This window comes from Humulus lupulus, chromosome X (genome assembly GCF_963169125.1).
Source record: "Humulus lupulus chromosome X, drHumLupu1.1, whole genome shotgun sequence".
Lineage (NCBI taxonomy): Eukaryota > Viridiplantae > Streptophyta > Magnoliopsida > Rosales > Cannabaceae > Humulus > Humulus lupulus.
In genome coordinates this window covers 15,987,849-16,000,778 of record NC_084802.1, presented here as the reverse complement: position 1 = coordinate 16,000,778, position 12,930 = coordinate 15,987,849, and the positions used below count along the sequence as shown (strand labels likewise).

At 31.1% G+C, this 12,930-nt stretch overlaps 2 protein-coding genes across 2 annotated transcripts; one reads left to right on the top strand and one right to left on the bottom strand.

Moving 5' to 3' along the window:
- The first annotated feature begins 4,283 nt into the window (after positions 1 to 4,283).
- On the top strand, positions 4,284 to 6,902 carry LOC133805563 (G-type lectin S-receptor-like serine/threonine-protein kinase LECRK3). Its single transcript, XM_062243744.1, has one exon. The coding sequence runs from the start codon at positions 4,284 to 4,286 to the stop codon at positions 6,660 to 6,662; it is 2,379 nt and encodes a 792-aa protein (XP_062099728.1). The 3' UTR covers positions 6,663 to 6,902.
- Positions 6,903 to 6,995: 93 nt separating this feature from the next.
- On the bottom strand, positions 6,996 to 10,804 carry LOC133803444 (putative methyltransferase At1g22800, mitochondrial). The gene is made up of 11 exons (XM_062241493.1): positions 10,609 to 10,804; positions 10,423 to 10,509; positions 10,256 to 10,334; positions 9,848 to 9,992; positions 9,652 to 9,721; positions 9,241 to 9,305; positions 9,046 to 9,124; positions 8,284 to 8,371; positions 7,598 to 7,662; positions 7,424 to 7,513; positions 6,996 to 7,337 (listed from the first exon to the last, which is right to left on the bottom strand). The coding sequence occupies exons 1-11, from the start codon at positions 10,768 to 10,770 to the stop codon at positions 7,221 to 7,223; spliced, it is 1,047 nt and encodes a 348-aa protein (XP_062097477.1). The 5' UTR covers positions 10,771 to 10,804; the 3' UTR covers positions 6,996 to 7,220.
- Positions 10,805 to 12,930: the final 2,126 nt, after the last annotated feature.

Sequence of the window (12,930 nt, the reverse complement as noted above, 5' to 3'; positions counted from 1 at the left end):
AATTTTAAAGAATCGTGATTTAAATTTTAAGTCTTATAGTTTAAATTTTAAGTCGTGTAGTTTAAATTTTAAAGACTAGTGATTTAAACTTTAAGGAGTCGTAGTTTAAATTTAAAAGGAACATGATTTATATTTTATATGATCATAGTATATATTTTATATGGCCGCGGTTTAGATTTTAATCGTGTGGTTTAACTTTTAAGCCTTATGGTTTAAATTTTAAGTCTTGTGGTTTAAATTTTAAAGAGTCGTGATTTAAATTTTAAGTCTTGTGGTTTAAATTTTAAAAAGTTGTAGTTTAAATTTTAAAGACTAAGAGTTTAAATTCTAAGGATTCATTGTTTAGATTTTAAATGATCATGGTTTATATTTTATATGGTTGTGATTTAGATTTTAATCGCGTGGTTTAACTTTTAAGCCTTATGGTTTAAATTTTAAAGAATTTTTGTTTAAATTTTAAGCTTTCTAGTTTAAATTTTAAGTCTTATTTAACTTTTAAAGAGTCGTAGTTTAAATTTTAAGTCTTGTGGTTTAAAGACTAGTGATTTAAATTTTAAAGAGTCGTGATTTAGATTTTTAAGGATCATTGTTTATATTTTATACGATCGTGGTTTAGATTTTAAGGCTAGTGATTTAACTTTTAAGCATTGTGGTTTAAATTTTTAAAGTCGTGGTTTAAATTTTAAGCCTTGCGTTTTAAAATTTTAAGCCTTGCGTTTTAAAATTTTAAGCCTTGTGGTTTAAATTTTAAAGAGTCGTGCTTTAAATTTTAAAGAGTCGTGCTTTAAATTTTAAAGACTAGTGATTTAAATTTTAAAGAGTCGTGATTTTAGATTTTAAATGATCATGATTTATATTTTATATGGTCGTAGTTTAGATTTTAAGCTAAGTAGTTTAACTTTTAAGCTAAGTAGTTTAACTTTTAAGCATCGTGATTTAAATTTTAAAGAGTTGTGGTTTATATTCAAGCCTCGTGTTTTAAATTTTAAAGAGTTGTTATTTAAATTTTAAGTCTTGTGATTTAAATTTTAAAGAGATGTTTAAATTTTAAGTTATATGGTAGTTTAAATTTTAAAAACTAATGGTTTAAATTTTAAAGAATCATGGCTTAAATTTTAAAAGAATATGATTTATATTTTATATGATCGTAGTTTAGATTTTAAGTCTAGTAGTTTAACTTTAAGCATTATGATTTAAATTTTTACAAACCGCGATTTAAATTTTAAGGCTTGTGGTTTAAATTTTAAAAAGTGATGGTTTATATTTTAAGCTTTGTGGTTTATATTTTGAAGAATTGTGGTTTAGATTTTATGTCTTGAGATTTATATTTTAAATGATTGTTCTTTACATTTTAAGATTTATGATTTATATTTTAAGCCTTGATTTTTACATTTTAAAGAATAATTTTTCATAGATTGAATACATTCCTATAAATATAGTTGTCACACATATATATGACACATTATAATTAAAATGCATTTTCAATTTAACTATAATATGACACATATAATACATATTACAACAACACTTAGAACCATGTGCTCAAATAAGGGTAATTTGGGAAGTCTCGTCATAATTATAGGTAAAATTCAAGTAAATATATTAAGTGTCTAATTTTAGTTAACTACTCCTAAAATTGAGTAGTTCTCAACTTTTTCCGGTACAAAATGTATGGAGCAATTGTGGGGATGGATATATATTGAATGGAAACTTACTATTGGCAAGCCAATACAAGGAGGATAGCAAGGTTGACAAGTGCAAATAATATACAATTAATTTGAGTAATTGGATTATGTGACCATATATAATTAATTTGAGTAATTGGATTATGTGACTATGGCACGCACTTTTTTTCTTCTCTTACACATTTTCTAATTACACTCCTTTTAAAAGTTAAAAGAATTTATTTTCACTCCCCCTCTTGTTAAGTACAATATTATTCATAAAACTTTCATCTCACACCCATTTATATCATTGTTGACACTATTTTTCATCAACTTGAGAACATAAAAGCATGAATTCAAGAATAGATGTATAATCAAATAAATAACACCATATTTTAAAGTGGTTCGATCCCAAAAAAATGACATATATCCACTTAGTTACTTTTATTAATATTTAAGCTTAAAAAGTCATAGTTTCCAGTGAACTTACGTCGTCGATTGTTCTATAGTCCTCATTTGCTTTTACATTACATAATGACTTGTTTCTACCATCATGGAGTTTCGACATTATGAATTGCCTCCCCTTTATTTCTATCACATCTCATCTTATTTATAGTGAGGAGTTTAGGGTTACAATTGGATCATAAGCCTAAGTTATTGGACTTGGCCCAAAAATAATACAAATACAATTATATTTGATAAATAGCAACTATGTACTCCTTTGTTAATTCTGTTAGCGCAGATTTTGTGTGTTGAACGATCAGGATCCTCCTGTTAGTGTGTAATGGTTTGCCTTGTGCGAACAGAGAATGACGAATGCGGCTACGCGACCCAATCCATTCTGTTAGCGCTTGGTAGTTTGTTTTGTACTTCATAAGAACATGAAGTAATTGTACTTTGTGAGAACATGAAGTACTTTGTGCTTTGTGATAACAAGAATTGTTTTGTGTTTTGTGAGAACAGGATCTGTTTTGTGCTTTGTGAGAATAGAAAGGTTATAGGTTTTGTTCATCATCCCTTTATAATTGTTATTTTTTGAAATGTCATAAATGCTTGAAAAATGAGTATAACAATTATTAATACAAATATTGTTAAAACCACTCTCTCCTAAACAAAACTAAAACTTAAATCATTGTCACTAATGTAAATGGTATGATCAATGACTCTTATCATGATAAATGTTATGTCTTTTACATCTCATTTTCATGGCTTAATAATCTTTATTTCGCTTTTATGTTTTTATTTAGTCTTTTTAATTATGTCAATATTGAGTGACTTGTTGTTATTATACACAATTTTAAGAATAAAATACAATAAAAAAAATTCATACATATGATAAAAAAAAAAAAAACTCATTAGATTTAAAATCTTTAGCATCCACATCACATTCATATCTATATTTGTTCATCCATTACTTTTTTTTAGAGTTTTAATTTTTTTAAATTGATAATCTAACATTTTTTTAATGTTTATACCTAATATGTTGGGAGGGTGTGTGTTAAGAATTATAGTTTATAATTATAATTGTTTGAGGATATTTATGTCAATTTACATATAATTATGTATGTAAATGGCTAATTAATTACTCATCAATTATAAAAGGGAGGGGAGAAAAAAAGTGTCAATAGTCACACCCTTATATAAATAATAATTTTTTCTTGTCATCCTAATTATATATTATTTGCACTTGAACAAATGCACCTATATCGATATAAAAACTTTTTTTTTTTTTTTTTTTGGTTTGAAAAATAATTTAATTGGTGATGTCGTATTACACTTGATATATTTTAGAAGGGTTTGTTCTTTGTTGTCCAATTTTGACTAGAAACCTCCTATCATTTTGAGTAGAAACAATAAAAATGAGTAATTTATTGAATGATTTCTGAATAGTATGTAGTCAACATTTTGCAATGCCGTTGTTGAAGGTTCAAACCTCAAATAATAAGCTTTCTTTGCTTCATCATAAGCAATATGAGATTTGAGAATCTATCTTTGAGATCATGGGACAAGGCTGCCTGCGATACTCTTGCCATTCTTTTAAGCAAAATAGGCTAATTTTCCCTCTTTCTAAAGTTGACTAAATTTGAGTCACTGGTCCTTGTTTATTTCATAAACATATTATAAATATATATATATATATATATTTATATAAAAACCACTCTTATTCAAATTTTGTTATCTTGTCACTCATGAGCCATTAATACTTATTGTCCAAGTAATATTTGCATAAAAAAAATAATACTATTTTGGTCCTAAACAACTGTTTTGTTCATTTGTTAATCTTTTGTTTTACATACTGCATCAAAATTAATTTTCTGCTTAATTTTGGTCATTTTTTTAATGAAACTAAATTGTGTTATTATTATTATTGTTTAAAATTAAAAGGAGTTTTGACTCCTTGTAATTAAGCTTCAAAGTCAAATCTATAAAAATCTAAACCATACATTATGAGCTTTGCGTGCATTAGAATTCTTATATTGACCAAGTCTGAATCAAACCAAAGAGCTGTAACGACATGTATTAAGTATTGCTTATGGATCAGAAAATTTCTTTCATCAAAAGTTCAAAACAATACTTTGGTTTTAAAAGCAGTAAGCAGTAGAAGAACCCAGAAAAATTATGGCTGCAATCTATTTTGTGTTGCTTCTGATTACTACCAAGTTCTCAATATCAACAGCTCAACAAAAGATCAATAACACACTAATCAGCTTACGCTCTTCTCTCTCTTCCAATACCAGTAACTCACATTGGTTATCTAGCTCTGGCCACTTTGCATTTGGCTTCTACCAAACACAAGACAATGGTTTTGCAGTTGGAATCTGGTATGAGAAACTAAACCAGAAGACAGTCGTATGGACAGCAAATCCAGATGACCCCCCATTGTCCCAAGATGCTACACTGTTTTTCAATAAAGATGGGAACATTGTCTTGCGAGATAAGCAAGGTCTACAAAAAGCCACCATTACCAATTCCTCTCAGCCTGCAGCCTCAGCTTCCATGCTCGATTCGGGCAACTTCGTCCTCTACAACTTGAACTCGATGATCACATGGCAGAGTTTCGATCATCAAACAGATACCCTTTTGCCAGGACAGCATCTGCTTCCAGGAAATCAACTTGTTTCAGCCAACAAAAGGTTCCGGCTTGCTATGCAGGGAGATGGGAATTTGGTCCAATACCCTGCAATAAGTCCAAACAAAGCCTTTTTTTCTTACTGGGCAAGGAACATCAACATTAGGACAGGTAACAATGTGAGTCTAAATCTTGATCTTGATGGCCATCTTTACCTTCTTAATGCCACTGGTCTCAATACAAAGCCGATTTTTCGTACTGGGAAAAGTCTCAGTGAGAAAGTTCTGTATCGGTTAACACTAGATGTAGATGGAATATTACGATTGTATTCTCATAGTTCAGTAAATATAAACAGCAGTTGGGTGGTCGAGTGGGCTTCAGTTGCAAACAAGTGTGCCCCAGTTGGACTATGCGGCTTGAATTCATATTGTCTTACAGATCATGATGAAGAACCGGATTACGCATGCCTACCAGGCTTTGATTTTGTCGATGAGCACAGGAGAAACTTAGGCTGCCAGAGAAATACAAGCATAGATTGCATTGCTCAAAACCAAAGTGATCATAATCTTGAGGGAGACTCTCATCTTTCTTCTGTCGAACTTGATGGAATTGCGTGGAACAACGAAGACTTGTATTCTATCGTTTCGGTGATGAACAAGTCAGCTTGCATAGATGAATGCTTGAAAGACCGTAATTGCCAAGCTGCTATGTTCCGGAACAACATGAGGTGTCGTAAACTAACCACTCCATTGAGATATTCGAGAATTGGGAGAAAAGGCTTCGTTACAACCATTATAAAAGTCTGTACAACAAGTTTGAGCGGCAAAGAAAAAACCAGTGATCATCATCAACAAGTAGTTCAAAGTGGAATCTTCATCACCAGCATGGTCGTTTCGAGTTTGGGAATCATTGGCTTAGTGATTTCGGGTGCTCTTATCTACAGATTCCGTGCTTTGTATTACAAAAGAATTGTGAATCTGGATCATGACAAGTTTCTTGAAGATATGTCTGTAAGACCATACACGTTTGGTGAGTTAGAAAAGGCCACAAATGGTTTCCAAGATCAAGTGGGAAAAGGAGCATTTGGGACAGTTTTCAAAGGAGTGATTTTATCAAACAGCTGGAGGACTAGTAAAGTTGTGGCCATTAAGAGACTAGAGAGAGTAATCGCGGACGGAGAACAAGAGTTCAGGAACGAAATGCGAGTAATAGGCAAAACCCATCACAGAAACTTGGTCAAACTCCATGGTTACTGCCATGAAGGACCAAACAGGCTACTGGTTTATGAGTACATGAAAAACGGTTCTTTAGCTGATTTTCTCTTCAAGTCCAAGACAAGAAAGCCTAATTGGGAGGAAAGAGTTGGAATAGCATTAGATATAGCTAAAGGCATAGTCTACTTACATGAAGAGTGTGAAACTCAGATAATCCACTGTGATATCAAACCAGAAAACATACTAATGGACGATCAAAACTCGGCGAAAATTGCAGATTTCGGGCTGGCTAAACTACTAATGCCTGATCAAACCAGAACTTACACTGGTTTGCGAGGAACGAGAGGATATTTGGCACCGGAATGGCATCGAAACATGGCGATAACAGTGAAAGCTGATGTTTATAGTTTTGGAATCATGGTTTTGGAGATTGTTTGTTGTAGAAGGAGTGTGCAAATGGATGTTCCTGAAGAGAAAGCTGTTCTTGCCAACTGGGTTTATGACTGTTTCATGTTTGGTCAACTGGAAAAACTGGTTGAAGATGATCATGTGGAGAAGAGTGAAGTGGAGAAGATGATTAAGTTGGGACTTTGGTGCATTCAAGAGGAACCAACTTTGAGACCTTCTATGAAGAAAGTTTGTCTTATGTTGGAAGGTATCATAGACGTTCCTGCTCCTCCTAATCTAACCCCATCCAAGTCATCTTCTGGTTAGATAATTTTGGCATATATGATTATGAGAATTGTAAATTGTATGTTAGAACTTTGAAGATTCTTTTAAAAAAAATTGTCGACTTTATTCTATGTAAAAATTGTGTTTTGGCGTTGATTAACAGCAGAATCAGTGATTTCAATCAACGGAACAGAGTTGTAGATTTATATACTAATTATTTTCAATTAATTTAGAATCAAACAGTTTTTTATAGTTATTTGGAGTGAATGAGAACGTTTAAATATTTGACTAAGAGAGTTGTGTGTGTGAATGTGCTGTTTTATTTTTCTTATACATTTGCAAATATTTTTCAACTAAAAGTAAAAATTGCTGTAATTCCTTACTAATAACCCAAAATATTATAAACATGGATCTTGTCACTACATTAATTTGAATGGTAGTGAACTGAATGTGTGATAAATAGCATTGTTTTGTAAAGATTACAAACTATTACAAAATTGGACAAAATAATTAATCAGCATCAATGCTCTATTCTACTTTATTTTATTTTTGTTCAAATAAAAGAAAATGAAAGTCATTTGAAAATTGCACATACGCAAATCAACTTCCAGTATTTCCAAACTGCTTCTTAATGTCCATGAAGGACACAGTGGCAGAACCTCTCCTTTTGGCCTTTGGTTGAGATTCATGCTCCTTCCACCCTGTCATGTAAATAACCTACAAAACCACAACAAGAAAGAGAACATAAATTGAAGTTTTTCTCCAAAATGAATCATTTTGAGAGAAACTCTATCTTGCTCTACCTGATAAGTAGCCGGGACCGTGCCATCTTCTGCGCCAAACATTGACTGGTATATAGCTGCAGTTGCAAGGGCTGTTTCTCTCTTCAGAATCTGCTTAATTCAGAATCCCGTCAATTTTTCAAATCATGTTCTACAATTTTAGTTAATCCAAGAGAAATATGTGATGAGTTTAACCTTGTTTCTTTGTAGAAGAGCATTAGTTTCACCCATTGTTCGCAGATGTTCTATTAGCTCAAGAGCTGCAGCAACCAGAGAAATAAATTAACTGTGAAAATGGTGAAAAGGTAAAAGGTATCTAATGAGGTCATTTCAAGTAAGTGTGTCCTGGAAATTTATAAAAAGTTGGTCCAGCCAAAGAGTGGTTTTTGGTCTAATATTCAGCATGAGCATTCATCTTGAACAATTAATAAAAAAATATATCATGTTTTCCAAGATGTATTATCAACTTAGCAGTTAAAAGGAGTATTTGGCAAAAAATAGTCATTTTGCACAGTAGCCTTTTTCTGATAATTCTTTGCAAAAGTAGTCTTCCAGACACTCTCAATACCCCATTTTGTGAAGAAAAACAAGGTCATTTTGAAAAAATTATCAAAAGAATGTCATTTTGCATAGTGACATCAAGAAAAAAAAATCTATTTTCACCAATTACTCTAGTTTTAAAATCATTAAATTCTTAACTACCTCAGAATATATAACTAAAAATCCAGCTCACACAACATAGATGATTGATGCATCAATGTTGTAGGACACAATTTCTATTTTACTCGAGTGGAAAGGCTTCAAAATACGAGATGACATAACTAATCTAGTAGGCAGAGACTGCATAATTATGTGCAAAAAATGGTATAAGAAATGCTCACCACTTTGATATTTAACTACGTATTCATCGACATCAACACCTGGAAGAGTAAAACCTGCTCTGGTCAAAAGATTTCCTGCATCTCGCACCTAGACAAAAGAACCATTTAGGGGACTCAATAACCAATCACCAAATGTTAGTATGAAAAACTATTTCTCAACCAAAAAGGAAAAGAAACATGTTCATCCACCTTTCAAAAGAATAAAAAATAAATAAATAAACCCAACATTTTAACAGCCTCGTTAATAGAAGCATGACAAGAACAACAACAAATAAACAAATAACTTAGAAAATCTTGGAATGCAATAAAAAAAAAAGCAACATATATAATACATCCACAGATGGTACCACCATTGTTGGTGATCATTTTGGCCTAAGAAACTCTAGGTTGATATTGATTCATATTCAACAATGAACTAGATATGTAATACAAAGTGGCACCAAATGAATCCATCATTGCCAGCAAGTTGTAATGTAAGATCAAACTGGAGACTATTAGATCAAGGAGAGAGGATACTTGAAAAAATCCTACTTTCATCATCAAAACATTCATTTTTCTAGCAAATCTATGAGATTGCTACTGAAAGTATCATTAGAGAAAGAAAAAAAAAGTAGAGATATAAGAAAAACATCTTGAAAACAAACTTTAGTTTATACTTTGAAAACCAAGCAAAAGCCAATTCGAAAGGGGTAATACAGAAGGGCCTAGTTGCCATCATCTTCAGTAAATAAATTGAGACAAGTTATGCGACAAACTTTATACTTGTGCCAAAGGTGAAATTCGTGGACTGATGCCCCCTTCACGCTCCATTTGTGCCACTGTGCAAGCAATTCTCAGCTCCCTAGCCACAAAGAAAAAACAAATAAAAAATCAAATCAGGTACTTAATTATATTTCTTGGTAATCCAACCATAGCAGAAATAGGAAAAATATCATTTAATTAATCAAGAATGCCAACTTCAAGGTTTCTCCTCCAAGAATAGCTCCCAAAAATAGGCCATCAGGCTTCAATGCCAATCTACTCTGTAAAATATAATCATGTGTCATGGATGCTTCCATAATAATTTGCACTGCATGTTTATTAAGTTTTACCAATTATAAAATTTTCTATAAGGAAAAAATACAGATAATTCAAATGCATGCACTAGAAAAATTCAAAATCTCTCCTTTATGTTTTACGGTTAAAGATATTCACAGCTTGAGTATTAACAAAGACCGCTGACTCTCTTTTCTACCAAATTTAAAATGCATCCACAACATGTCTATCTTGCCTTCTCATACAGCTTCAACTTTTTCGTAATGGGATCCAAATGCGAAATCTAACTAACACCATAAATCTAACTAATTATAAATATAAAGAAGCATATACCTGTATCATAGCTCCTGGAAGATCATTAGTCCAATGAAGGCCCAAGCAACTTATTACCAGATCTAGAGAGCTTTACAAAATACAATTAGAGGGTTGACATTGACAATTGGCAATCAAGAGTTCCTCAAATGAATGAATTTCACATAATTTTTTTTAAATAAAAACAAATAAATAATTCTAAAACTTTTAAGCCTACTTTTCTTTAACAGGCAAAAATTCCTCATCGCCAACAATAAAGGAGGTCTCAATCTTTTCATTCTGTGCATCATCAAGCTCAGCATCTTTACACAACTTTACCATGTCATACGATGTGTCCATCATAATAAGCTTCTCAATGCCACCTAAAAATAAATATAAAAGGATTTTGAATCCGTACATGCGTGAACTAATTTCAAATGGTGCAATACAACACATCTTGACAAATTGTCATGAAAAGATAAAATTTTGACTAATCTGGCATACTATCATTTGCTAATATAAAAAATATTACACATACTTTTTCATTCTCAACCTTAATTGTTACCTAAATTGAAACATTAAGACAATTAGTCGAGACATACAGTACTTTAATTTCAATTTAAAGAATACAAAGCTAATTTCTCACCCCGGCCACGTAACAAACGCTTGATAGGTAGTATTGAACCCCCTAAGCATAATGTAGTAGGAAATGATTTTTTGCAGTCCTGTGAGCCCAAATGAATGACAATAATGTCAATCCAACACAAGAAAGATATCACTCTCAAGCTCAATGAAGAAAGCTTTAAACAGTACCTCCAAACGATCCAATACATTCTCAACAACAGCGTCGACAAAGGAGTCATTTTGAGTCTGACCCATCAACCATCTAGCTCGATCACGCTGTAAAGCCATAATTTTTTTTTTTTTGATGAATATTAAGACATCAAAGAAGAAATTGACACAAGATTATACCTAAAGAAGAAGAAAAAGACGTATTACTTGTTTGCGTTTGAGGTCGCGATCGAAGATCTTAACCCTAGAGCTCTGAAGACCATCGCCATTTTCCGTACAAAATGACCTAGATGATGATATGGAGCGAAGTGCATTTCTTTCTCTCCTCCATAGCGATGAGCTTCTCTGAAACAAGTTGAAGCCTCTCATGTTTGCTCTTCTTTCTCACTGTTTGCTGCCTTTTCTCGCCCCCAAATGGCAGAGATGAGTTGAGTTTACGACGTGTCGTTTTCAACTTCTCATACTGTTGTTGGCTGTTGTCGTTTTCATCGTAAACTAAACTTTTTATGTAAAAAGTTTTAAAATATACTGAACCATGGTTAAGTCTTAAATGTTTTAATTCTATTTTTAACATCAAAAATTTTAATTATATTAAAAATAATAAAATTGTAACAAGTCATCACAGCCTCAATTAAATTTTAGATTTCTCTAGAATTGAATCATGCCCAACTTAGTAAATAAAGTAGGGTGTTCATATAAACCTACAAACTGCGGTTTAAAACTCAAATCGTATCGCGCCAAACTATAAAAAATAACGATTGATAAAATTATTTTTATAGTTTGGTTTAATCAAGCCGCTCAATTTTAAATGGTTCGGTCATAATTTTTAACTCTATGATTTGGTTTAATCGAACCGTTCAATTTTAAATGGTTCGGTCATGATTTTTAACTCTCCAAAACCTATTAAACTGGATCGAACCGTGATTCTTTCTAAAATAATATTTTTTTAGAAATGAGAGTATAAAAGTTTGAACCCTTCTACTCAAGTTAATATAAAGTCCACCCAACCATCCAAACCAAGTAATTTAATTGTTAAGAATATATTTTTATTAGTATTTAATACATGCACAAGTTTCCAAAACTAAGAAAAGAGAATTATAAAGTCTTACATTATTTAGAAAATAAACATTTATTTTTCCTTATCCTATAAAATGATTCAAAATACATACACTTTTAATAACAAAGACACTAAGCTTCTTGTATACTTTTTTATGGTCTTAAAAGTAAAACTAAAATTGTTATTATTTTTTAAATACAATTATTTAGTTAATTATTTTATAATAAAAAAAATTAATTTTAATAATTTGGTTATATGGTTATAACAAAATCAAACCGTACCAAATTCTTTATTTATGGTTTGGTTTTATAATTTTTAATGGTTTGATTTAATTTTCCATTTTGAAAAAACCATTCAAACTACATGAGCGGTTTGGTTTCAAAATTATTCTAAAGCACACCAAATCAAATCATGTGTACACCCCCAAATATAAAGTCTAGATTTTTCTAGCTATTGGGCTTAAGCTGAAAACCTAACACAAAATTAGAATTTTCTAGCTTCTTTAAGTCGGTTAATGTGTGTCCATGTTTGTAGCAAAGTGTCTCAAAAGAGTATCACAAAGTGTGAGTCTAAGTAAGTGCTAAATAAGTGTAAGTGTGATTGATATATAAGTGTGCCTAAAAATAGTGTGAGATAAGTTATAAGTAAGTACTCCAAAATAAAGTGTGTATTGTGGTTAAATATTGTATCTAAATCTTGGTGTAATTATTTTTGTAATAATAAAGTAATTACGTTTTTCGCGTGTTGTGGTGTTCAACAAGTGGTATCAGAGCTAGGTTGTGAGATTTTCTGTTCTAAGAGCATCTCCAATGTATCACAAAAAAGGTATATATGGTGTAGGAGACACTCCAATGTAGCAGTATATTTATTTATATCTAATTTGTTGTGTTTGCTACAGTACACAGCATATATGCCGTGTACTGTAGCACATGGTATTTGATGGACCCAAAACGGGTATGTTTTAAAAATTTATAACTCGCAAGTGCACGAATCGTATTTATAGAATAGTTTTCGTGTAAGCACGAGGTCGAACCCAAAGGAGTTGTCTAAAATAAAAAAGAAAACTATTTTAAATCAAAAGTAATAAATTCTAACCTAGTTCCAAAGATTGATGAGTTTTAATATTATGAACATAAACTAAAAGATTGTAAAATAAAGCTATTTAAGATAATGAAAATAAACCAATAATGATTTGACAATAAGTGTTAAAAGAAAAGATTATTAAGATACTAGAATCCACAAAATGTAAGTTTAATAATATTTATTAGTATATTGATTCCCAAGTTTTAGTGATAGTTAAAATAATTTAAACTATCATTTTCCAAAAAGATTTATAATTTTAAGCACAAATTTCTTATAAAAAGTTTCAAAATTATAATTTCAAAGCATTTAGTGTAAATCAATCTAATGAAATAACAAATAAATCAATGAACATTATTTATAAGGCAAAACATAATATTTTTGTTCTAAGC

Bases quoted from the DNA above. Each gene is read 5' to 3' on its own strand.
- LOC133805563 (XM_062243744.1), top strand. From the start codon at position 4,284: ATGGCTGCAATCTATTTTGTGTTGCTTCTGATTACTACCAAGTTCTCA.
- LOC133803444 (XM_062241493.1), bottom strand. From the start codon at position 10,770: ATGAGAGGCTTCAACTTGTTTCAGAGAAGCTCATCGCTATGGAGGAGA. The intron at 10,335-10,422 runs GTACTGTTTAAA...TTGGGCTCACAG, and splicing joins ATGTATTGGATCGTTTGGAG to GACTGCAAAAAATCATTTCC. The intron at 9,306-9,651 runs GTATATGCTTCT...TATATTTTACAG, and splicing joins TTCCAGGAGCTATGATACAG to AGTAGATTGGCATTGAAGCC.